We start from the raw sequence: 27,630 nt of genomic DNA on the forward strand, positions 1-27,630 counted from the left end.
TATCAAATGAAAAAAAAAGATCGAACAGCTGCTGCACAGAACAGATGTATTTTGGAACATTCACTGAAAACACAAAAGTAGTAAGATATACATTGTCGCCTCTTAAAAAGGACACCAGTGAGACACGACGGAGCAAACACTCAGAGCAGGGAGTTGAAATTTGCAAAAGACAAAGGGTGGCCGTGCGGATGTGCAGAAAGCTCAGTGAGAAATGGGAAACCAGCAGAGAATAGCAAACTCCATTGTGAAGCCTGCTGTTCCCTTCAGGGTCACGGATGCTGTCTCAGAGACACACTGCAGTCCTGGGTTGTCACTGGAGTGACACGGTAGCATTCTGTTTACTTTTAAAAGGCAAGAATTTATTAAAGTCACTTGTTCCTTTACCCCAGACACAGTTTTTGAACTGTGTCTGAGACACGGTCTAATTTGACAATCCAATGGCAAGGTTCAAACCGCCCTCCTGAACTATCCCTGCACCGTTTCGTTTCCCTCTCTAAGCATCAACATCCACAGGTCTCGGGGAAAGGTTCTTTTTGACCTGCATGACTATTCTTTAACCAGTTTTCCTATAAGCAACAGAAACTCCTACTGATTGTCTGGAAGTGCCTAGACATATAAACAGCTGCCCATCTGGATACAGTATGGTCCCAGGTCCCAGGGAAAGTGAATGACACTTGTAAGGGAAGCAGGGAGGGGGCAGGAAGAAGGGAAATGGGGGGAGGGAGGGACAGAGAGAGAAGAAACATGATCAAAGAAAGGCAAAGTAGTCATTGGGCCTTTAAATTACTTTCTAATGTGTTAACATCTATCTAGCATATGTGTTTTTAGGATGTGCATCATCTTGTATTACATACAAGAACAAGTGAATATAAGCTAGCATAATTTCTTCATCAAACCACAGAGAAGCTGATACCATGGAGTCATCCGGGAAAGTGAAAAGTAAGCATTTTGCTGAGTCTTGTTGGCCCAGATGTGTAATTTTGTTTTCCTTGGCAACCCAGATGCAATACACAGTAGAAACATTCGGGCACCTGGGTCTCACGCAGTACACGCCAGCTCTAGCCTTTTTCTCTATTACGTTATAGACAGGGTCTTGTAGGGCATCTCTTTTGGAGGACCTCACCCATGTCCATGGAGCAAGCAAGACAAACAGAAGAGTCAGACAAGGCTCTAGAGAGGATCTCACCATCACTCTTCTTTCCCCAAATTCCTCTGCTCTGCTGTTCTTCTGCCTTTCGCTTCTCACCACCTCCATTTACCAATAGGTACTGAGAACACTAACTCCAGATGCAATTGATGAAAAGGAGGCTGTAATTTCGAGCCTTAGAAATCCCTGCATGTGTAAATATTCACGTGTGTCAGAAGCCTCAGAATGGCTCCCAGGTGCCACCTGGTTACCCTGATTCAAAGAACAGCAACCAGTGTCTGCACCAGACCCAGTGACAGCCACAAATAGAGGCTGACCCTCAGCCCTGACTCTCCCAGCTACTGTGATAGGTGTAAAAGTTCCGAAATACCCACTGTACAGTAAAGCAACAGGCAAACTTGCCCAGTTTTAGTGGCAATTTTATTTGTTTGTTTATTATTTATTGAAGCTACATAAACTTTTAAACTTACCCCAATAGCAGCTAAGATTGGAGCCTGGTAAATCCACCGGTCTCCAGCACTAAGTTCCCAACACCTGAGGTGCAAAAGAAAGGAAGGGAGGAAGAGAGGGAAGAAGGAAGGAAGGAAGGAAGGAAGGAAGGAAGGAAGGAAGGAAGGAAGGAAGGAAGGAAGGGAAAAAGAGAAAGAAAGCTTAATGAATAAATTTGGCCAAACAAATAAATGAGAATCAACTCCAGCCCCAGCTTCTTCTTTTGGAGAAACAAAAACATTTTTAAGATTCTGATCCTGAAGTATCCAAACCACTGAAAACACATTATAAGTCCTGATTTCCTTACCATAAAGGAGCCTGTACATGAGTGTTATAGTACAAGGAAGTTACTTCTACAGTGATCAGGTCAAGACCTTGTTTCTACAGCCACAAAAAAAAAAAAAAAGTTGCCTAAGTGTGGCACAATGGCACTTTGCTTTTATTAGCATCAAAATAAGACATAATAATTTAAAAAATTTTGGCAAAAAAAAATCTATCTTTTTCAGAAGTTAGAGCAATTTTATTTCATAGCTTATTATCTATAGAAATACAACAGAAAACTGAACACAAATGATTCTTATAGAAATAAGAACTCAGCTTTGTTGATGGACTGTAACTCATTAGTGTTCTCTTGACTAGCTTTTATATTTACTTGTAAACCTTCAGTATTAATTTTCATGAATATAAGTGGCTCATTCATGTCTCATTTGAACCAATTTAACATCTTCCTAGTTACTCTTCATTGAACAGGGAGTTAAACATTTTGGCAGGTGTTCATTTCATATCTGTGTGTGATCCATGATTTGCATCTTTAACATCGACACATTATGTTAATAGCATTGACAAAAATACCCCACAATTTAACTATTCATTACAATTAGTTCCTAATCCCTAAGGAAGATTTAAGTAACACACTGTCAGAGATCAGTGTGGGGAGATGACAGGGTATTGTGAGGTATCCCAGATGCCCAGACTATATAGAATACAGATGGCCATTAAATAGTTGTTTTATTGAAATGACATAAATTGAATCCAAAATAAGTTTAACTCAACCTCGCCTAATCTGGCTTGTACTGGTAAAAGCCATACACTAGATTAAATATTACAGAGGGATTTTTTAAATTACTTCTACTTGAAAGTTTAAGGTAACACTTGAAGCAACTGTTTTAAACTTAAAGACATGTAAATGAAAGTCTTCCATTTCTTTCTACCCAGACAAAATTCAGTATTGATTATATCAATAGTAAATGATATAAAGAATTGGGGGAAATGTAATGTTAATTTTTCAAATTCTGCATGATAAACTTATCAAGAAATTGTACTTTATGAATACCTTATAGATGATAAAATGATATTTCAACAATTCTTAAAAGGTAAAATATTTTCAGTCCGTATCTACAGCTATATGTTTTTAGAGTATAGTTTTCACGTACAAGTAATACATTCTCACCTCAAAAATCATAAAATAGAAGATGTCGGCTATACTGAGACACTCTGATCTTCCCCGCATTCTCTCGTTATTTTATTAAATATGCTGACAGTGCCTGTGCATTTCTAAATGAATACCAGCATCATATTCTTACTTTTTCTCATTGCTGTATTTTGCATCTTAAATTACTCTCCATGTGTTAAAGGCCTTGTCCCAGTGTCTGGCATTACTGGGAGGTGGCAGGATCTCTACAAGGTGGGGTCTAGTGGAAGGAAGTTGAACTGCTGGAGAATGCCTTTGAGGGAGAAGTTAGGAGTCTCAACCCCCTTTCCTTTTGATTCCAGACACCATAAAGTGAACAGCCCCTTCTCATTGTGATGAACTATACAGGCCCAACAAGGCCAAACAATCATGGGTCAAAACCTCTGAGAGTCCAATCTGAACTTTCTCCTATTTTTAAGTTGATTGTCTTGAGTATTTTGTCACAGTAACAGAAAGCTGTGATGACTGATACTGATTATCAGGATGATATGATCTAAAATCACCTAAAAGACAAACCTCTAGTCATGTCTGTGCATTTCTCAATGGGTGATTAATTTCTGGAGCCCCATCCTAAATATGAGTGGGACCATTCAGTATGTGAGGGTCCTGAACTGAATAAAAAGAAGATAGCAAGCAGAGCATCCAAATTCATCCTTCTCTGCACCCTGACCACAAAACCATGACCCGCCACCTCATGCCCTGCCTCCATGACTTCTCAGCCGTGATGGACCATACCTCAAACTGTGACCCAAAATAAATCCTGCTTAGTTTGCTTTGGTCTGGTATTTTCATCACAGGAGCAATAAATGGAACCAAAACACTAACACACTTCTCTCTCCAAAAAAAAAAAATGTAATTTATATGCTGCTGTGCAATTTTATGTTCCTTTAGAATGTACATATAAAATTGCATATATAGATTTCCTTGTTGATACCAAAATGTATCAGTCCCACATGTATGTTGCAAGACTGTAACAGAGAGATCAACAAAACCCCTAGTCAAACTAATTCTGTCCCTCCCAGCTGAAGTCTGCACAGCCAGTGAACTTGGAATCTTAACAGAATGGAAATCAAGACACAGAATTGTTAGACTTGCACACTGAACACTGAGTTAAACATTTTCAGCATTATGCACCGGCATCCCTCTTTCACATTCTTCAGTAGACAAGAAAGATCAAAGAGTGTTACTAAGTTGCACACATCAAGGCTCACACTACCCTCAAAAGCCTTCAGCAATAACAAAAGTCTTTATGTACCGGCTACATGGCTTTTGGATTCCATACATTTTCATTTCAGTTTTTAGCATTGGATAACATCTTCACAATCTTTTCTCTCTGCCTCACTGACGTTTTAGCATCATGTCTCCTAACACACGGGATTCAATCATGCGGTTCCAACTCTACAGAAATCATTATTTTGGGAAGTAGGTCAACATCAGCTCTCTCTAAATGAATCAAAAGCATTGACTCTGGTGGGTTAGAGTGTCAAAATTTCAAATTTTCTTTTTGACATAATAAGAGAGGCAAGTGAGATTTCAGACACTTTCAATAAAATACTATGACTTCTTATTTTAAATTAATTTTTCAACAGTCCACATCATACCCAGCTGAGGAACTCAACTCTGTTCGGAGATTTTTAAATAGATTTTTAACACTCTAGGGAATGTATTTCTGAATATTGTAGTTTCAGGCTCGAGTATTTGACTGGAAAGTAGGACTTTATACACCAGCATTGGAAACCTGTACCATCCTATCATAGTGGGTAAGCCAGCCCCCCCCCCGCCCACTTCTCCCTCCCTCTCCACCATATTCAGTGAAAATAGAGGAGACAAGAGGGGCTGGCCCTGGAGAGTATGCAAATCCTAGATGTTTGAGTGCATCTTTTTGCTGTCTTTTCTACTGCACAACCCATGTTTCCTTCCGAATGATGAAGCTAACGTAGAACAAAGGAGTTACAGGTCCCGTCCCCCTCTTCCCCCCCCCCACTGGCATCCCTTATCTCCTCTAAATGAAGCAGGAACAAAGCAGGTCTGCTTCTGTTGCTGCGATAAGATGCCCCTATAAGAAGCAGCTAGGGAGGAAGGGGTTTATTTGGCTTCCATTTCTAGGTTACAGTCCCTTAATGAGGGCAACCCAAGGCAGGAACTCAATCAGCTAGTGTCACATCACAGCCCCAGTCCGAAAGAAACAGAAGCAACCATGCTGCCTGTTTGTTTGCTAGCCACTGGGCTTGCTTTCCTCTGTCTTACACAGTTCAGGACCCCTGCCTAAGGAATTGTGCTGCCCACAGTCGTCAGGTCTTCCCATATCCATTAAGATCATCCTCCACCGACATGCTCCCAGACCAACCTAATCTAGACAGTTCTTCAATACGAGCTCTCTTCTCCAGGGATTTTAAGTGGCAGCTAGTTGGCTGGTATTTAAAACTCACCGTCGCCAAGGTCTTATAAAGTGTTACCTGTTTTGTAAGTACATAAAAACCAGGAAACAGAAAGTACTGATTCTGCAATTTTATCAATTAGTTTAGCTTCTCCTAGTCTAATAACACTTGATAGAATTTTAAGACGGGGCCAGGCAGTGGTGGTGCATGCCTTTAATCCCAGCACTCAGGAGGCAGAGGCAGGTGGATCTCTGAGTTCAAGGCCAGCCCAGTCTATAGAGTGAGCTCCATAACAGCCAAGGTTAACCCAGAAAATCCCTGTCTTGAAAAGTCCCCCACCCCCACCCCCAAAAAAAGAGAAGGAAAAAGAATTTTAAGACTGGAAGAGACTTCTTTTGTATTTCCAATAGCTTAGGACTGAGGGTGTATTTTAGTGCTAGACTGCATGCCTAGAAAGTACAAGACCCTCAGCTCAAGCCTTAGCATCACACACACACACACAAACATGCAAAAGCAAACTCAGAAGTTGAATGTGGAATGCTAAGAATGATGGACATAGACATGTTTTGATCGTTATAGTTCTTTAGATTACATCAAACACAAAGTTCAACATCTGAATCTATTCTGTGAGCCTCTCTGTTCTCTAACCTAGGAGGTAAACAGCTTCAGGGCAATGTGTTAATCTACCACTGCATACAGGCAACTTCATGTGACTTCCCCAAAGGACAACAGTGTTAGAAACAACCACGTGACAGCATCCATCCATAGAAACCCCCACCCCCATCCACGTTTTGATTTCCACTAACCTGGTGTCAGCCAGAGTGGCTCGTACCACGGCCCAAGCCATAACAAACACCACTGGAAATCCTGTAACAAGACAGAGATTTGGAACCCATATTTACTTTCAGATCAAGGATTTTTTTTTTCTCACATGCCTATAATATTAGCAGTTAAGAGAGAAAAATAGACACACAGAAAGTTGTTGTTGTGATTAAGACAAGTGCACCTAACGCCATCTCATCAGTTTGAGAAGTGACAACATAAAGGGCAAATGGCCCCTGGAGATCTGAAAATGATGTTTGGTCAAGTTTTCATGGCAGGGATGGAAGGGGAAACTTCATTTGGAGGGGACTGGGATTCCCAAAGCCATAATCATGCAGAGGGTGGTACACTCTGCCTCTCGATGCACAGACACCTGCTTCCAAGGAGTGGAGCAGTGAGGGCAGAGAAAAGCTCGGAGAAGCCGTGGGCTTTAGAACGTTACACTGTTTGCATTCTAAAGTGGACGGCAAGGAGAAGCTACCAGCAGGTGTTAAGGTCAGGAAGACCGTGGCTTTGTCCTTTCTTTTGGCTCCTAGCAGAAGCATTTGTCCACGCTCGTGGGACTGAACTGACTGCTCAGAAAAGAGGTATTATAAGGAGAGCCTGGTATCCTTGGCTCTCTTCTGTTTCCTCTCTCAGCATCTTTCTCTCTTACATAACACACAATCGGTCACACCATGAAGCCTGCACCAGAAGCTGATGTTCTCCGACCTCCAGAATCGTTTGCCGGCTTCCGTTTATTCCTTACTAGTTACCTAGCTTCAGCTTCTTTGTTTGTTTGTTTGTTTGTTTTTGTTTTTTAATTTTATAATTAATTTGATTTCACATATCATCCATGGATTCCCCTGTCCTCCCTCCTCCCCCCCCTCCGTCCTCCCCCCAATCCACCCCCCCATCCCCATCTCCTCCAAGGCAAGGTCTCCCCTGGGGATTCAGCTCAGCCTGGTAGATTCAGTCCAGGCAGGTCCAGTCCCCTCCTCTCTTCACCCAGACTGAGCAAAGTGTCCCAGCATAGGCCCCAGGTCCCAAAAAGCCAGCTCATGCACTAAGGACAGGTCCCGGTCCCACTGCCTGGGGGCCTCCTAAACAGTTCAAGCTAATCGACTATCTCACTTATCCAGAGGGCCTGATCCAGATCCATGGGGGCTCCTCAGCTATTGGTTCATAGTTCATGTGTTTCCACTAGTCTGGCTATTTGTCCCTGTGCTTTTTCCAATCATGGTCTCAACATCTCTTGCTCATACAATCCCTTCTCTCTCTCTCTCTCTCTCTCTCTCTCTCTCTCTCTCTCTCTCTCTCTCTCTCTCTCCAGTTGGACTCCCAGAGGTCCACCTGGGGCCTGGCTGTGGATCTCTACATCTGCTTCCCTCAGTCATTGGATGAGAGTTCTATCACAACGGTTAGGTCAGTTTGGGCTTTCTCTCGACCATTGCCAGTAGTCTATTGTGGAGGTATCTTTGTGGATTTCTAGAAACCTCTCTAGCACTTTGCTTCTTCCTATTCCCATGAGGTCTTCATTTATCATGGTATCTCTTTCCTTGTTCTCCCTCTCTGTTCTTGATCCAGCTGGGCTCTCCGGCTCCCCTAAGCTCTCTTTCCCCTGACCCTTGCCCTTCATTACCTCCCTCACGTCCAGTTTGCTCATGTAGATCTCACTCATGCTCTATCATTGGGCAATCCCTGTGTCTTTCTTAGGGTCCTCTTTACTAGACAGCCTCCCTGGAGTTGTGAGTTTCAGCTTCTTTGTTATAGCAACATAAAATGAACTAAGACAGGGATGTTAACAAATACTTCTGTATTTACTTTACCACCTAATGAACAATTGAAAACTATTTTCTAGACTGAGGTCACATTATATACATGTAACACACTACATACAAGTGATGAAATGTTTATACCTGCCGATGATTTTCAAAAAACACAGAATGTGAAATATTTTCTACATTGAAGGGATGGCAACCCAGGATAAGAGCTTTTATAATAATAAGCAGGCATTGGCACCTCTTTTGACATTTGAAGATTTAGTATATAAAAGTTAAATACCATATTCATAATAGTAAAAACTAAAAGCGAAACCTTTTAAATACAAAATTAAAGTACAGAAGGATATGTAGATGAGAGAATAAATGGAAGGAAGAATAAAACATCATTTGTGGGAGAAGAGAGATGAGGACAGGGACAAGTAAGGATGTGTTAGGTTGAATGAGAAAGGCTCATTGCTTTCTTTTATTCCCCTCTACATCATTCTTAAAAGTTCATTTTTAATTGTGTGGCTATGTGTGTGTGAAAGTGTGTGCCATGTGTATGTGGTACCTACAGAGGCCGGAGGCATTGGACTCCTGGGAGCGGGAGTCACAGGCTGTTGTGAGCCACCTGATGTGGGTACTAGGAATTGAACTAAGGTACTTTGGAAGAATAACCTGTGCTCTTAACTGTTAATCAATCTTTCCACCCCCGTCTCTACATCTTTATGGTTAAATCTTATAAAAAGTGGTCAGGTTAATACTTGTCTTTAATCCAGAAATGATCAGATAGGCATTGGTTCCTCTTCAGATTGTAACTTTTTTTTTCAATGCACTGTTTAAAATTATTGTTTTAAAAACCAGTGTAAATAGTGTATCACTAGATTTCTAAGTACTTGCCTAGCTGAAGAGAGTTTAAATGAGTGATAGAAGGAAACAACTAAGTTCCCTTCTACAATAAAGCTGACAAATCATGTCATTGAGAGAAAATATGCACTTGGATTCTCTGAATTTTTTCCACTTTGCAAAGCAGATGTCATGCTTGTAAGCATTTGAAGAATGGGATTTGTGAAAATAAAATCAGTCTCTCGGTTTCTGAGATATGAGAACAGCATAATCTATCAATCAACCGGATGTAGATAGGTACTTTTTAAAAGAGTTTTGCTTTCAGAGCCAGGAATCTTCTCATTAAATATGCCCTAGAACAGCATTTCTCAACCTGTGGGTTGTGACCCCTCTGGTGGGTCAAGAAGCCCTTTCACAAGGACATATCAGATAACCTGAATATCAAATGTTTACATTATGACTCATAACAGTAGCAAAATTACAGTTGTGAAGTAGCAACAAAATAATGTTATGGTTGGGGGTCAGCACAGCATGAGGAACTGCATCAAAGGGTCACAGCATTAGGAAGGTTGAGAACCACTGCCCCAGAATATCTTTTAAAGACTCGAGTCACAAAGAGAGAGTCAGAAGATAGACTAGCTGCAGAATTTATTGTTGTGTGGGATTGTGCTAATGAAATCAAGCTAATGTTGGGTAAAAGATGCTCCATATCCATGTCTGTGAAGATCCTATGTACTTTAATGTGCATTCTTAAATCTCCCTCAGGAAATAGAGATCGCAAAGGACTGTGCTTATTTACTGCCTTGTCATCCCAATGACAAGATCATTGTGAGCAAATTAACAAAAGGTGTAAAGGAAAGTTAGAATCCTCTGCTTGCATGAAAGTCTGCTAGAAACAAGCCTCTTTTACCCTTTCTTCTTTCCCCCATTGGAAGATCTGAAATCAAGTCTCCCAGGTTTCATTGTGAACTCCCAACTTTAACTGAGCAAAACAGATTGCACTGAGTGGCAAGAGCCCAAAAAAAGAGCTGGTGAGAGGGTCTGAATCTGTTCATTATCAAACCATAAGAAATTAGAGAAAAATGAATTTGTAGTGCACACGATCGATGTAGAAATTCATAAAAGGAAAGAAGGGAACTGGGTTCACAGGCAAAACTTTACCCATAAACATCATTTCAAAATTATGACAGCATTACAGTCAGCTGATAACTTGTCAATCCTAAAAGCCTTCAGTGAGTGAACCAGTTCTCTTTTCCTTAGTTCACATTTCCAGATGCTGTAACAGTTTTAAGGCAAAATGAGCAAAGGGAAATGTTCCTGCTTCATTAGGAGGGGAAAAATACAAGTCTTCCAATTTAAACCTGAGACATTAATACCTTTCTCCTATGCTGAGCACTCATAATTCAAATACTAAAGTAGCAACTTAGGTCTGTCTACAACTGTTCAATCTCCAGGTGCTTTTCTTTTAACCACCTCGGGCTTTCCTTTCCCTGAAATTTTAACAAGTCCACAGTATTCTTTTTTCTGTCTCTTGTTGAGATTCTGCCTGATCCAGTAATTGCCCGGTACTGGTAAGTAATTTGTGGAATGTGAGCTGAATATCATGCTTTTTAAATTTACTCTACTGAAAAGTAATTTGAATAATCACCTTCCAAGAATGGTAAGGCTCCAGAATTAGTTTGTAACTTTCTGTGTTAAATGCAGTCAAAACAGTACTATAGACGCTTTTCTAACATTCTCATTATTTGGCCTAGAAACACAAATCAGAGGTACACTGTTGTAGCTTATAAATTCAAACTTCAAAACTGTTAGGAAGAAAACATCGACAGAGCAGACAAGGCCCAAGGCATGGGCCTGGAAGGTTGGAACACGTACAGCTAATAATGTGTCCTTTCCAGCTTCCTCCACAGAATTCTAGTGAGAACTTGGTCTAGGAACACTAACCACAATTTAATTTTGAGAAGTTCATTAAATGTGTTTCATTAACAGAACAATGAAACAAAAGAAACATAATAAGGTAAGATGGGCGGGATTATTTTAGGGAAACGGCTGAAGGAATGCTGGTGATGGACAAGGCACAACACACTCAATTCCATAGCCAGTCAGAGGAAAGGTGACGTCAGTGCTTACCCCAGCCTATCAAGATGAAGCCCCACAGGTATTTGGTGTCCGAAAAGAAAGACACAAAGATTAAGTTATGCAGGTAGAGACCTTCCACCAGGATCCAATAATAGTTTGTAGCCAAGAAATAAATAAACATCACAACAGCGATCTTGCACCCGACCTGTGGCAAAGGAACCAGAATTGCATTGAATTAGGACATTTTATTCAAGAATAAAAAACAGTTCTTCTATTTACCTTCTGACAATCAGAAATGTCTTCATTCAGGAGAATGCTAAGAATGTTGAAGAGAGCAGAATCAAGTTGTCTTAACATAGGACTCTACAAACTACCAACTTGATCTGTTTTTAAAGTAAGATATTTCTTTACTTTAGTAGTTACCAAATTTCATAATTCTTTATTTTTATAAAAATGATATATGATCATCAGAAAAAAATAGGATAAAAAAATGAGGAAAAAATATTACTATCAGTCATGTTTCTATGATGAATTTGTTTCATTCCGGGCTTTTCATGTGACTACTACAGCAAAATAAATTGCACCAAACGTTAATGACTGAAAAGAGCAAACATTTCACATCTGAGGGATGATAGAAGGGCTCATAGTTCTGCTGATCTGAAATGAGCTCAGTTCACCCTCGCCAGACTCCCTCACAGAGCCTGCTTCACCCCGTTCACTGTCACTTCATTCCACAATATTGGAGAAACCAAATCACAAGCCAGGACACGATCACACAGCAGGACCACAAAGTCAAAGGGAAATGGAGATCCAGGCGGCCATTCACTGGGCCTGTGGAGAAAATCAATCCACTACTATAACTAAGTGCCAGGTGCCAATCTAAGTTGATTATCTCCCATGATCAAATTGACTGAACTGCTGTGTGACTCTAACCTCTAAGACTGAGGCATTTAGAGAAGAGTCTCATGCCTTGGAGTTTTCTGTTGGCACAAGACTTCAAGGATACAGCAAGGGAACTGAATGTGGTAGCCTTTTACACCCCACACGTCTGTTTTTTGCTGATGAGATTTTACTTTTGAAGGTACCCACAAGAGCCACTGTGATCCATACATCAAATTCCATTGCAATTGTGCATTTTGCAGGATGTTCTTGAAGAATGAGTCCAAATGAGTGATTACACATGAGGAGACAGACAGGCGGACAGATAGATAGATAGATAGATAGATAGATAGATAGATAGATAGATAGATCCCAATACAAGTTAATGTTTAGTGGAATATGAAATGGAACTCATTTTAAAAAATTCTGTAGTCAGAGAAAATGAGAACACGTACATACTGAGATTTGTCCACAGACGGTCCTCCAATGAAGTTCTGAAGGTCACCCTGCATCACCAGAGACTGCAGCGCCTCTATTCCTAGGTGAGCCTGGGCCACTCTGTCCTTGACAAAGATGCTCACAGCTCTCAGCATGAAGGACACAAACAGATGCAGGTGGATATAGTTCCTAGTGCAGTGCAAACGTCTGTGCATAGAAAAGGTTTATTATTTAGATTGGATAAAATTAGGACAGAGAAAGAAAATAATGCCCGACAAGCCCAAACACCTCCCTGCTAAAGGAAAACATGGTAAACTCAAATGTGAAAAGTCATGATTAGGTTTCTTGCAGAAATGACTTGAGTCTCAAATTGAAATGTAACTTTATGAGTATTCATTTCAAATATATTCTGACCTACCATCATTGCAATCCAATTCTTGCTATGCTATACTACAGTATCAATACAGTGCTCTCTCGCTCTCTCTCACTCTCTCTCTCCCTTCTTCTCTTCTCTTTTCTTTTCCTCTCAACTTGAATTCCAACAGTAAGAGTCTGTTCACTAAATGAATTGGTATGTCAGAAAAGAAATCCTGAGTTCTCAGATATACAAGGTTCCTTGACTCACACATGGGTTTGATGACTCCTACCATGTCTGTTCTTTGCTTACATCCTATACTTAGGTATCACTTGAGGTCTCAGTAGGAGACATTCCTTCTCCCTTCCTACCCTCCAAAATCATTACACCCTAGTTGGCATTGTGCAAATCACTGTGTCCTCCCTTTGGGGCACTTATAGCCCCTACTCCTTCTTTTATTAGTTCCTGGGCTCACAACTGTGGGTATGGTAGTATGACTATCCTACACATGCTGTTCTCTGGTGTGGTTCAATTATGTTGGTCATAATTTTGTGTCAACTTAAATTATATGGAATTTTATGGGTCACAAATGTAATACTATTTTATGTGCTGATATCAAACATACTTTTGTCCAACAATACCAAAATAATTTGGGAAAAACTGAGTTTCTCCACCAAGAATGAAAATGTTTGTTAAACTGTATGCAGTACCAACTACTTTGCAAACAAATATACTGAATTAGAGATTGATTAGCCCAAAGGCTTCACACACTTGATGCTTTCAGGTTTTAGAAAACATGAAAATGAATTTTCAAAGACAATTAACAATATGTTTCATTAAGAATCTGTGGGAGGCAGAGCCAGATGGATCTCTTCAAAGCCAGCCTGGTCTACAGATACAGGACAGACAGACAGACAGACACACACACACACACACACACACACACACACAAAAGAATCTTGTAGCTGATGTTTTCCTGTGTCCACCTGGCTCCTGCAGCCACTCAGACCCAAGTAAAAACACAGAGACTTATATTACTTATAAACTGTATGGCCATGACAGGTTTCTTGCTATCTAGTTTTTATATCTTAAATTAACCCATTTTTATTAATCTATAAGTTGCCACAAGCTACTTATTCCACCTATACTATACTTCCTGCCTGGCTACTAGCCAATCAGCATGTTATTTATCAATCAGTCAGAGCAACACATTCATAGCATACAGAAAGACATCCCCAACAGAATCTTGTATTAGCTAAAAAGGGAAATTGGAATGGGGGTGGTAGAGTGCTTGCCTAACATTCATGAAGCCCTAGGTTCGATCCCTAGGACCATATAAATCAGGTATGGTATTTAGACTGCATTTCCAGCACTATGTAAGTAGAGGAAGGAGGATCAGGATCAGATAGAGCATCATTAATGTGGTGGTTAGAAAGAAAATGGCCCCCAAAGGGAGTAGTACTATTCGGAGGTGTGGTCTTGTTGGAGGAAGTGTGTCACTGTGGTGGCAGGCTTTGAGGTCTCTTTTGCTCAAGCTTCCATCAGTGTGACTTTCAGTTGACTTCCTGTTACCTGTAAGATGTAGTTCTCTCAGCTCCAGTGCCACACCTGCCTGCACATCACCATGCTCCCTTCATGATGATAACAGACTGAACCTCTGAAACCATAAGTGATCCACCTCAATTAAATGTTTTCTTTATAAGAGTTGTCATGGTCATGGTGTCTCTTCACACCCATAAAAACCCTAACTAAGACAATTAGCCACACAGTGAATCTGAGGCCAACCTGGGCTACATGAGACCCTATCTCAATAGGAAAAGGTTAGAGAACACAGATTGTATGCATTGGATGTCTTCTACAGATAGGCATTAGAACAGTCCCTTTGGGAGAAAAGTAATTTGGAGCTACTCACCTGAAGTAGCCAATGATGAGAATGGCCACAGCCAAGGAGCCAAAAGAGATAGAGTAGCCAACAGTGTACAGGATGTAGAGGCTTTCAAAGAACTCTTGCTGTAGGGGAAGAGACAGTCATCATATGTAGAAGAAAATGGTTCAAAACAATTACATCATTTTTGGAATATTGTCTCTGGTTCTTGCTAGCCTTTATGGACTGTAATTTACATGCTATGAAGTGGACAAGTCTAAGGCACTGTGCTTGACAGGTTTTGACACACCAAGTTCATTTGTGCCCCTTACTAGTCAAAAAGCCACCCATTGTCCACCCACACACAACTGCTATTCCAATTTTTTGTCACCACAAATTAGCTTTCTCTGTTCACACACTTCATATTCTTCCAGACTGTTCTTAAGACTTAAAAGCTATAAAATGTGTGCTTTTTTGAGAACAAACAGCTTTTGATAATCTTCGATACTGTTACATGTATTTATACTTCATTTTCTGTTAAATTTTTTATTTAAAATGATAGAATCACAGAATATGGAAAATATAATAAGTGGTGTTTCATGTGCCCTCCATCCATTGTCCTTTAACGGTTACATCTAACATAATTATACTAGGATATATAAACCAAAAATTCAACATTGTTGCAATATACTGACTGATATAGCTGTGTAATTGTATCACACATGAAAATTGTTATGACTACCACCAAAATCAAGACACAGAAGTCATCCACCAGTGTAAAGATCTACTATACTGCTCATATGCAGCCATGTCTACCTCCTTCTTCCCCAGCATCCAGCACCTGGCAACTTTGAATCTGTTTTCCATGACACAATTTTCATTTCATGTAAACCAACTGAGACATTAAAAGATTTACTGAAGAGTCCTTGAGAGCCATCCAAGTTGTCACATCCATCACTATTTTTTTTAATTGCTGAGTAGTATCCATGGTATGTTCATATCATATATGTTATCATGATTGAGTGAGTTCTTTATCAATACTATACAGTTTGATCAGATTTTAACAGATTCAACCAGTTGATTTGCATATTTAGAATGTATTTTATACAGTATCATTTTTTTCTGTTGTGTTTTTTTTGTTTTAAAAAAAACTTCTAACTTGTGTGTTGTTTGACATCTTTAGAATTCTATTTTATTATTTTGTATATTATTGTCAATGTTTGTTTTAGGTATCACATTACCCGGCTGAATGTAGAAGCTGTACTCCTGCACAGAATAACTTCAAATTTTCAATGATCTTACTTTCTAATTAATCCTTCAACATTATAACTTTCTTTCTAGGTTCACATTTGGTATTTCACATAATTTATGGTACTTCAGACTTTTATTTATTGGGTTTGAACTTTCCCTGAGTCATGTAATTTTCAATTGTTTGTAAATTGTTTATGTACTTATTTTAATTTTTAATTAATCATTTTATAGTCAGAGACCATATTTGGAATTTCAGTCAAGGCACTTATGGAGAGTTATTTTTAGACTAGTGTAAATTCTATCTTGATAAAACTTTGATGTGTGCTCTAAAAGATGTGACTTTTGAATTACTGAATATTCTATAACTGTCAATTTAATTCAATGTTTGAAAGATAGCCTATAGAATATGTATTATCTATTGCTTGTTGTCTTTTGAATGTCCATTTACATCCTTAGCCTGCAAAATAATTGCTTTATTTCTTATATTGAGTTGTCCTTATTCCTTACATATTCTGATATATCCTTTGGGTGGGGAGGGGAGTCTTCACTACATAGGCCAGGCTGGCTTTGAACTCACAATCCTTACCTGCACATGATGGAATTAGAAGTTTGCTGCACCATGGATGGATGCTGGATGAATACATTCTTACAGTTCTTGTGTATGCTCTCCTGCTCAGTATGTTGCCTCTTTGTTCTGCCCACCTCCACAGTGACACACTTCCTCCAACAAAGCCACACCTCCCAATGGTGCCACTCCCTTTAGGGGCCATTTTCTTTCTTTCAAACCACCACACTTCCTTCTACATTTCTCCCTCCAAACAGAGCTACTATGCGATTGCCTGTTCTATGGTCCTCCGAACAGCTCTTGTACATCAGCTTAACTACACTCATTCCCAGCTTCATGGTCATGTGTCATCACACACTTTTGCTCAACAGGTCTATGTGATTGGAATTCAACTGTGAGTTTTAAACCACTGGATAACTTTTTCACATTTACATATGGTGGGAACACCAAACCACTCCAATAGGAAACTGGGATGCCAGAGTTTAGCCTTCGATCCTGCCATCAGCAAACTGTTTCATGAGCTCACACTGTTTCCCTGGTTCACAGTTGACTCATATCCATGAAATGAAGATATTGTACTGGAAGACCTATATGGTGAACCTTGGTCAGTATTATGCTGCAACTCTGATTCGTCACTTAAGATGAAATCATCAATTGCAATCTTCTGAGATGGAACACACTAAATGTGTCATTCACTAAAATGAAAAGATCCTTCAGAAACACAGTGAGATGAGATTTGGCATTCATAGGTAATTAAGAATGAATCATGTTTCTCACTACCTATTTGTATATATATATTATAATATAGAATAATATAACATAACAATGTAATATAATAGTGTGCATGTGTGTGTGTGTATGTATCTCAGCCCGATAACTCTAACGTAAAGAAAATAGGAGAAAGGTTCAGCTGCATTTGAAAGGATTCAACCAATATTTTTATCTTTCATGATCTTTGTATCATTGAATAAAAAGGATTTTGTATATAATGATTGACAAGCAAAAACTGTAAAAACATTGTTCTGCTTTTCCTTGGAGAGTCGCAAACATAGAAATGTCATTACCTTTCCTATGCTGATATCTGGCTGCAGAAAGCAGTCTGAATAATTAGCCCATGTTTTATTTGAGCTATGAATAAAATCCCACGTTCCATTGGGGGTACAGTGCCGGAAAGCAACTCCTGGAAAGACATGAAAGACGCTGAGATTACACAGTCCCCTGAATGTCTCTTATTAAACATCAAAGAAAAGAGTAAATGTCTGTTGGCAATCAATCAACTCAGAAAAGTTCAATACCTTTATGATTGAAGTCATAAATATAAGGAGGGCATGGCACAGCTGCCATTTTCCCCACTGTTCCTCTCGGCCAACAAATGAGTCCATCCCATTCTGGGAAGCAATTGCCTTCTGATAAGAAACAGAAATCAAGAAAACAATGTTAGCCGGGCGGTGGTGGCACACGCCTTTAATCCCAGCACTCGGGAGGCAGAGCCAGGTGGATCTCTGTGAGTTCGAGGCCAGCCTGGGCTACCAAGTGAGTTCCAGGAAAGGCGCAAAGCTACACAGAGAAACCCTGTCTCGAAAAACCAAAAAAAAGAAAAAAGAAAAAGAAAAAAGAAAATAATGAACAATGTTAAACAAATGCTTCCAACACAGGAAACTTCAGCTCAGTCCCTGGGGTAAAATGTAAAACAAACAGGTAAATTTGGAAACTAAGGCAGAAGAGATGAGATGCAAATGTCTGCAAATGTGTCAATCTGGGCACATTAGCAGGAGTCTTTGATTAAAGTATCTAAATCATTAAAGTATCTAATCAATAAATTAAAGTATCTAAATCCTTCCAGTATAGCCTCTGTAAAAGCGACAATTAATGTATAAGAAACATTGGGATCACTGTGAACCGCTGTGGCATATTTCGTCCAACTGTCCTGGTAGTAGCTACAAAATTTACCTTAGATTTTTAAAAACTGCTGTTGAAGAACATGATTCACAAAAATGACTCAAGAGTCAGGTTCTTTTACCAGTAAGTATGAATCTCAAGCTCACTTCAGACACAGCTGTCATAGCTCTACACTTCTCTTTTATTTTTTTTAATGATTTATTTATTTTTATTTTATGTGTGTTGGTGTTTTGCCTGTGTGTTTATCTCTGTGAAGGTGTCAGATCTCCTGGAACCAGAGTTACAGACAGTTGTGAGCTGCCAGGTGGGTGCTTGGAATTGAACCCAGGTCCTTTGGAAGAGCAGTCAGTGCTCTTAACCACTGAGCCATCTCTCCGGCCCCCTCTACACTTCTCAAGATGAATGCAGTCTCATCATTGTTACAGCCTCCAAGTCCATCACACCTCTAGCTAGTGTTACTGGATGAGTTTCCAGCAGGTCATTCTTACTGCACATTCCCTCCGGTTTTCTTCTTCCTCCTCCTTCTCTTTCTCCTCTTCTCCTTCCTCCTCCTCTTTCTCTCCCCACCCCTAAGCCTCTCCCCAGGACAGTTTTCTACAGCTCTCCCCACCAGTGTGCTTGTGCCTCTCATGATCAACTGTGGATAGTAACGCAACATGTTAGGATAGAGAGGAAGTCTAGCTAGACAAGGGCAGGCTGTGTTCAAGTCTTTCTCAGACACATGAAGTTCCTGCAACACAGTGTGTGCTCCCTGCTTTGTATGTCCCAGGGTAGGAAGCTTTCCAGGGTCATTCCATGTCTAGGAAATGGTAGATCTGCAGTAGAGAGTCCATACACCCCAGAAAGTTCCCAAGTCTAAGCCACAAGCCACAGGCCCATGATGAATCCTTGGCTTCTCTTGTCCTTACTTCCTGTTTAGCAAATAAAGCTACTTCCTGTTACCTGCTGTGTGCCTGGGTGTTCTCTTACCCAATTCAAACACCAAGGACACATTCACTCTTACCACATTAGCTCCCAAATCCTCCCAAAGTCCCCTGCCCCCACCTCCCTCTGAGTCACAGCCTACTTCCTGGTCAGGTCTGAAGACCCTAAGGATGTGTCACTGACTTGATCAGGTAGAGCTCAGCCGGCTCTTCATGGATTTCAGTGTTGTTCCTCCTGAACACCTCAGTACTGGTTCCCTTCCCTCCTCCAGACTTTTTCTCAAATGTCAACTTCAGAGTAAACACTCCCGATCTGAAGTTGCATCCCAATTCACCCCTCCCTCTCCTCCCGATGTCATTCTCCCCAGTTCCCATCATCTCCCAGTATTATGTGGAGGGTTTTTTTTTTTTTCCTATTGTTTTCTTGAGTCTCAGGATTGAAGAAACCCAGGGTCTGTTTTTGTTTCGTGCATTAGCCATGCTCCGAGCACAGCCCCTGACACTTAGTGGAGTTTAGCAACTGCTCACCCTCAATGCCGCGCTCTCCAGGGCTCCTTTCCTTTGGTCATATACTGAACTGCCAAGAAGAAAGCTCGTCCGCCACGTCACACCCCCATGCCCCCAACAAAGACACTTGCCCAGAGTGCCGCATTCGTTTTCTATGACAAATTTCACAGTTTTAAACAGGGCCAGAACTCTGCCTCTGTAGGGCCTTTGCTTATGAACTCACACGGCCAAAACCAAGGGCTGACAGGGCTGTGTTCCCTTCTGAAGACTCTGAAGGTGCGCATATATCTCCCTGCTCATTTCAGTAGTGGGCAGGGTTTGGTGCCTCCACTGGGAAACGGATTTCTTTCTGGCCATTAGCAGTGCACCTGCCCAACTTCTGAAAACAGTTCACGTGATTGGCTCCTGACATCCTTCATCCATCTTCAGAGTAGGCAGCACAGAGTGGATCTTTCTGGGATTTCCAGTCCCTCTCTGCTCTCCTTTGCTTACAACTCAACTCATTCTTCCTCTTCCTCTTCCAGTTTTCAAGACCTAGATGGTTATACTGTGTAAACCCAGGTAACCCAGAACAGCTTCCACATTTCAATGTACGTAAGCCTAAGTCCATCTACAAAGTCTCTTTTGACTATGAGCATAGCACACATGGGCATAACACTGTGTAGAGCCATAGCTGTCTTTAGGGACTCCTTCCTTATTCTGCCACCACAGGTACTAGCTAACACTCATCATGTCAAACCATTTGGTTTGAAAGTCAGCCCAATAGAACCTCATACAGACACTGATATCCCCAAAAATAATTCAGCATCAACCTGGAATTAATTCTCAGTGTCCCTTGTCACCTAGAAACAAACATTTGATCTGTTTTGTGTCTTGCTGAAGGGAATAAGAAAAAAAAATGTCTTCATTCACCCACACTGTTCTCACAGAAGAGAACATTTTCCTGGAAACGGCCTCACTTCCCTCACACAATCACAGCCCGACTTCAGACACCACAGGCAACCCTGGAGTTCATCCCACTGCCTCTTGCTTCTGATGGACCATCAGCATCTTCTTTTGCTTTTGCTGCTGCTGTTGCTGGATGTGGTGGTGGGCCTTTGCTTTTCTTGTTGCTCACCATGACTAACGGCTCAATCTCACCCATCAATTTCTTTTACAATGTGCTAGAATTCCATACCCATTTACTTCCTGCCCATTTACTTTGTTGTTCATAAGTCATGCGTCTTTTTATATCTGGACTATTGCTAAAGTCTAGGTCTTAAAGGCCCCACAAAGTCCATGGGTTAAAAGCTTAGTCACAGCTTGTGCTGTTGGAAGGTGGTAGGAACTTTAATGTGTGAGGCCCAGTGATGCATCTTCTGGTGATGGGGCGTGTTCCCTGGAAGAGACAGTAGGGTCCCTTCCCTCCTCTTTCCAGGAGCTGAATAGCTTTGCTCTGTAATATGTTTCTGCCATGTTATCCTGCCATGGGCCCAAAGCAACAGAGGCAACCAGTCATAAAATAAAAACCAAAACTGTGAACCAAAATAAACATTATATTTTGTAGAAGCTTATTTATCCAAGTTATTTGTTATTGTTTCAGAAGGTTAACACTACTATCCAATCAATACATACTTCACAAACAACACAAACTAAACCTGAAAGAATGGTCTTGTTTTCCTGTCTGGAAAATGCATGCTGCAATGTCATGTTCTATGTTTGGGAGTGAGTCACACAATGAATTAAAATCTTCGTATAAATGTAAAAACCTAAGGGTCAGTATATCCTACAATTACTCGTTACTAAGATGACCATGAAAAGGAACTTGTTTCTTAGGTTCTGGGACAGTTTTCTGGTTTCTACAAGATGCCACCCCACACGTGAACAAACACAGCCATAGACCTCACTCCCAAATTCAGAACACCAACAGCCTTCAAAACAATGTTTTTATAGGACATGTTAATGTGTCTGGTAGCTCTTTAACAATAAGAATGATAAATATTCACAAAAGGTTGTAAAGACTGGGAAGCCTGGACCTCAAACATACAACGTGGGGCTCTTAATTAACATCTTCTCTTTGGTCGTCAAGTGAGAAATACTTCCATTATTTGGCACAAAACTGACTACTAATGGCTCATTACAGTCCTTTTTATAAATTAACACCACTAATTATAACTCTGACTCCTGTCTGTATTCCAAGCAAAACTAATTATTACTGAAGCTTGTTCAGCCATATTTACACAGAATGGTCTAAAATTTAGAAAATCTAGCTTTTATCCTGTTAGCTCTTGAGTTACTCATAACAAAATCATACCATACTTGGAAGAAGAATTGGAAGGAATAAAACTGTAGAACATTATTCTAAGATGTGTTACATCTGTTCATGCTATGGAACATGTGTTTAATGATGCAAAGATGTGTTGCATTCTTTTATGTTGCATTTGTTTAACTCTGTGAAGCTGTGTTACTTTGCCTGTCTAAACACCTGATGGTCTAATAGAGAGCTGAAGGGCCAATAGCTAGGCAGGAGAAAGAATAGGTGGGGCTGGCAGGCAGAGAGAATAAACAGAAGGAGAAATATGGGAGAAAAAGAAGAGAGAAGAAGGAACGAGAAAGGAAGGAAGAGGACACTAGGGGCCAGCCACACAGCCACACAGCCACACAGCCACACAGCCAACCATGGAGTAAGAGTGAAAGTAAGCTGTACAAAAGTAAGAAAAGGAAAAAGCCCAGAGGCAAAATATAGATGGGATAATTTGAAGTTAAGAAAAAACTGGCGCCGGGCGGTGGTGGCGCACGCCTTTAATCCCAGCACTCGGGAGGCAGAGCCAGGCGGATCTCTGTGAGTTCAAGGCCAGCCTGGTCTCCAAAGTGAATTCCAGGAAAGGCGCAAAGCTACACAGAGAAACCCTGTCTTGAAAAACCAAAAAAAAAAAAAAAAAAAAAAAGAAAAAACTGGCAAGAAACAAGCCAAGCTAAAGCCAGGCATTTATATGAAGAATAAGTGCCTTTAATCCCAGCACTTGGGAGGCAGAGGCAAGTGGATCTCTATAAGTTTGAGGCCAGCCTGGTCTACAGAGTGAGCTCCAGGACAGGCTCCAAAGCTACAATGAGAAACCTTGTCTCAAAAAAAAAAAAAGAAAAGAAAAAAAGAATAAGCCTTTGTGTGTGATTTATTTGGGAGCTAGATACTGATGAGCCCCAAAAGATCAAAGAGTAAAGAGTAAAAAACAACCATCTACATGAAACTTTCATTTTTTTTGTTTTTAAATCTTCAATAATTTTATGACTAAGTATCTGTATTTACAACTTTCATAAACATTGGGAAATTTTCATGTTCTTATTATAATTTTTTAAAGGTTTAGTTATTTAATTGTATGTGTCTGTCTGTCTGTCTGACTGACTGACTGCATGAATTTGACTACAGGAGTGCAGAGCCTGAGGAGGTAAGAAGAGACATCAGACCCTTGGAACTAGGGTTACAGATAGTTGTGAGCCATCATGTGGTTGCTGGGAATTGAACCCAGGTTCTCTGCAAGAGCAGCCAATGCAGCCGGGCGGTGGTGGCGCACGCCTTTAATCCCAGCACTCGGGAGGCAGAGCCAGGCGGATCTCTGTGAGTTCGAGGCCAGCCTGGGCTACCAAGTGAGTTCCAGGAAAGGCGCAACGCTACACAGAGAAACCCTGTCTCAAAAAACCTAAAAAAAAAAAAAAAAAAAAAAAGAGCAGCCAATGCTTTTAACCTCTGAGCCATCTCTCTAGTCTCAATTTTTTTTCAGAAATAAAAAGAATACTATATAGTTATAACATGGACTTGAGATTAATTGGCATCATATAATTACTTCAGTTAACTTATTTTTTGCTATCATTTTGCAATGGTTGTATGCAGCATCGCAGCCCCTTTCTAAATATTTTTATATCTGCCTCAACTTGAAGATCATTTGCCATGAAAATTTCTTAAGTTAGCTAGCAAATTCAAAATGTCAATCTAGTCTTTAACAACAAGTACAGAATGTCCCACTTAATTTACATATAATTAAACATTTTCCTTGAAAAGTAGGCCAATGTTTGACCACATTTAATTCTATATTATTTCTGTATGAAGAAGGACTTGAAAGCATGAGTCCTCTTCTTTACTGTTATTCATGCACATATGCACATATTCCCAAATGTCAGGTGCTGCACAAGTCAGTATATCCAGATAATTTATTCTTCCGTTTGATGTTCCTACAGTCTGTTACTGATTTATACTTACTCGCCTTTGCTGCCCTAGCCCTCTTCCTGAATGCTTGTGTGTTTGATTGATTGATTGATTTCTTGCTCTATCCACCTAACTCCTCCCCCTTTAATTTTAAAACGTGATGATTAGGCACCCAGGAAACTTTCCCTGACCCCTCACTGATTGAGATGTTTGCAGTGTTTCCATGGTTGTGAATATCTCTGCTGTCAAAATTATGCACCATCCTGAAGGATGTCTACCACTCCCATAAAACCATCAAGTGCACAGGGCAAAGAATAGCATCTTATCCATAGTTTTCAGTGGTTACCACTGAAGACATACAATAATATATAACTTCTGGAGAGATGCAGAGGACAGTGGTAGACAGGGTGATCTCTAAGATATTACAACTCAACATTCACTGTAACATCATTGAAAACAGTTCCTTTGCCCTTCATGGATATCAATAATCATTTGTCCAAGTTCTTTCACATGCTATTTCTTGCTCATAGATTTGTATATCTGAATGTGCTTTAAAGGTAAATTTAGAGTGTCCTTTGAGATTCTCTTAGAGTGGCATTTCAGAAAACTTACTTCTCTTGGAAGACACATATTAAAACCAAGTTAATATAAAAATTACTTTCTCCTGTAACATGGACCATAAAGTAAAAGGAATAAATAAGAGGCCAGAAATTATTCTATAGGGACATCAATCACTGTATTTAGGGTCTTATCTCAGAAACTCCCACTAACCTCTTGGGTTTTGATTACACTTTAGTAATGAAAGATAAGCCCAGGACATAATAAGGTTATAAAATTATATTGGCAATCCTACTCTAAAATCAGTGTCCTCAAAAGAAGTCCCCAAACCAGTGAGTGAATGTAAAACAAAACCATCATTCTCAGAAGAGATAGGTTCAAACTCACCTAGATTTAGAGCTGAAATAAGAAACGGTGAGTGGAAAAATTCCTATCTAAAATTTTGTAACTTCAAGCCCACACTCAATACATTGTCTAAGTTGAATTTAAGCTAAAGTCAAGTCAATAGTTCCTGTAGGAGTCTTGTACGGAAAAAAAAAATCAAGACCTTGAATCCTTCATCATATCTCATATGGCACATAAGGAAATAAAGCACCACTGTAGTAGCCCTGGTTCACCAGCAAAGTCTGTAGGTATACAAATTAACAAACACAGAATATGAAATGCACGTCTAAGAAAACAAGAAGAAATGCAAAGAATATCAAAAGAGCAAATGACTTAAAAGTAGGTTTATTAAGGATTCAGAACTTTTTAAAAGCTCAAAGTAATTAATAAATGCATGAAATAACTATCACACAATACTAGACAGTGAATTGGGGAACTAGAAAATACATTAAAGAAATTACCAAGACAGCACAGGGAAACTAAAAAAAAAAAAAAAAAAGACTATAAACAAGACATAAAGCCAGAGAGGTAGTATGAGAAGCTGTCATGTTTATCTACAAGAAGTTCCAAGTGATACTACACAGAATGGAGGAGGGAAATTTTTCAAAGACCGGTAACATTCCCCTCACCAAATACATCTATGATAGTTTTTTCATTGCTTTGACAAAATGCCTAAGAGTGCCGGGATGGATAAAGACAGATTTATTTGGGCCCATGGCTTCAGGGGTTCTAGTCTGAAATCCTTTGCTCTGTTGATTCTAGGTTCATGGTGAAGCACAACCTCATGGCTGAGTGAACAAGTAAAGAATATTTACCTCATAGAGGGGGTGGAGAGAGGAAGGAGGTAGAAAAAGGAAAGGGAGAGGGGTAGAGAGAAGGAGGAGTGTGGAAAGAGAGAGGGGGGAATCAGAAGGAACACCCCTAATGACCTGCTGCCTCTGCTAAGCTCACCTCAAGTTTCCAAAACCTATCAAAATAGTGCTACCAGATCAGGACCAAACCTTGTGGGGAGACACTGCAAAACCCTGAAGAATCCTTCGTAAATGCAGATCCTCAGGTGCAGAAAATCCAGTGGCTTTCTGCCTGGATACAGAGTGAAACTGAAAACATAAAAGTCAGAGGGGAGCTCTTAAAAAGAGCCAGAGAGAAACAGATTACCAACAAAGACTGAAAACTGACTCAGCAACAGTAGTAACAGCATCTAGGATAAAATATGAAATGATATGTTCAGACACTAACAGATACATCTCAACCAAGAATCATAGGTCCAAAAGTGTATTAAGACTGCAATTAGAAAAGTCACCTCCAAGCCAACAAAAACTCATAGCACAATGAGCACATTCCAATGTAAATAAATATAAAAAGGAATGAAAGACATATTTGAAGAAGAGGGGGGAAATTAACATAAAATTAAGGTGAAACTAAAATCCTATGTGACAATAACTTATAATCTAGAAACAATTAAAGTACCCAAGTCTGCTTTTGTTATATGGAAAGAAGAAATAGTGATAAACTTTAAACTAATTTTTTTGTTTTGTTTTGTTTTTTGTTTTTTCAAGCCAGGATTTCTCTGTGTAGCCCTGGCTGTCTTGGAACTCACTCTGTAGATCAGACTAGCTTCAAACTCACAGAGATCCTCCTGCCTCTGACTCCTAAGTACTGGGATTAAAGGTGTGTGCCAGTACCACCTGGCTTAACTTTCTAAATTAAATATATACTTTCTAATTCTATGGTAACCACTAAAGGAATTTAGTATCCTGCCAATTAGCTATTGAGGTTGGAACAGAGTAGAAGAAAATACACAGAAGGGGAGCCAGAGAGATGGCTCAGTGGTCAGTTCCCAGCACCCATGTGGTGGCTCACAATCATCTCTAACTTCTATTCCAGGTGACCTGATGCCCTCTTCCGAACTCCCCAGGCACCAGGCACATATGTGATGACATACACATCCATGCAGGTAAAATACTCATACACATGAAATAAATATATCTAATTAAAAAAAAAATAAGCAAAAGTGTTTCAATTAATTAAAAAGATTAGAGAGGGGGAAACGGAAGGGACCCAGAAAGAGTCCAAATAAGACAGTAGACTTAAATTCAAATGTTGCACATTTGCACTCAAAATTAAGATAACCAAACTAAACTATTTATTTAATACACAAAGATTATCAGAATAACTAAGCAAAAATTGGTGTGTGAAGTGTTTACATGAAATGTTCCTAATTGGATATGGTGGTACACGCCTCTAATCCCAGCACTTGGGAGGCAGAGAAAAGCAGATCTCTGTAAATTCGAGGACTGCCTGGTCTACAGAGTGAGTTCCTGGCTATGTATCCTGTCTCAAAATAAAACAAAACAAAAAAAGATATTCCTAAGATTTAAGGGGATTGAAAGTTTAATAAAATAACAGGAAAATATAAGTGCTTGTTTAAAATATATTAATTATTATAAATTTTCAAGATGAAAATTTTCTGGAGATTGGGTAAATAATAATGTGGATATACTTAATACTTGAACAGTAAATGTAGATGTAGACAAAATAGTAAGTTTAAAATTGTGTATATTATATCACATTTAAAACATTTTTAAAAGATTGGAAAAATTACACTTAACTAACAAAGCAAGAAATAGATTGGTGTTGGTTAATTAACTTTTTAATGTGATCATTTAGTATATATAATTTTAATATTTCAATCAAAAGTATCTCTAGAGTTATAGAAGCCTTCTTTATATTGATAAGATGCTTAATCACTGGAAAATAAATTTCTGAACTTGCATATATTTAATCATATAGTTTCAAAGTCTAGGAGGTGAAAAACATCCAATGAACTGTTCAATGAAAAATTCGCCAGCA

At 39.7% G+C, this 27,630-nt stretch overlaps 1 protein-coding gene across 1 annotated transcript in view; it reads right to left on the reverse strand.

The window, feature by feature from the left end:
* The window catches only part of Pth2r (parathyroid hormone 2 receptor), a 72,487-nt gene that overhangs the window by 27,868 nt on the left and 16,989 nt on the right, over window positions 1–27,630 (reverse strand). The window contains exons 3-9 of the mRNA XM_059278505.1: window positions 17,622–17,732; window positions 17,391–17,506; window positions 14,559–14,656; window positions 12,309–12,498; window positions 11,026–11,179; window positions 6,292–6,352; window positions 1,618–1,681 (exon numbers count right to left, since the gene is read on the reverse strand). Coding sequence (XP_059134488.1) covers window positions 1,618–1,681; window positions 6,292–6,352; window positions 11,026–11,179; window positions 12,309–12,498; window positions 14,559–14,656; window positions 17,391–17,506; window positions 17,622–17,732 — 794 coding nt within the window. The remainder of the gene's footprint in view (window positions 1–1,617; window positions 1,682–6,291; window positions 6,353–11,025; window positions 11,180–12,308; window positions 12,499–14,558; window positions 14,657–17,390; window positions 17,507–17,621; window positions 17,733–27,630) is intronic.

The sequence above is a fragment of the Peromyscus eremicus genome, chromosome 13 (genome assembly GCF_949786415.1).
Source record: "Peromyscus eremicus chromosome 13, PerEre_H2_v1, whole genome shotgun sequence".
Classification (NCBI taxonomy): Eukaryota; Metazoa; Chordata; class Mammalia; order Rodentia; family Cricetidae; genus Peromyscus; species Peromyscus eremicus.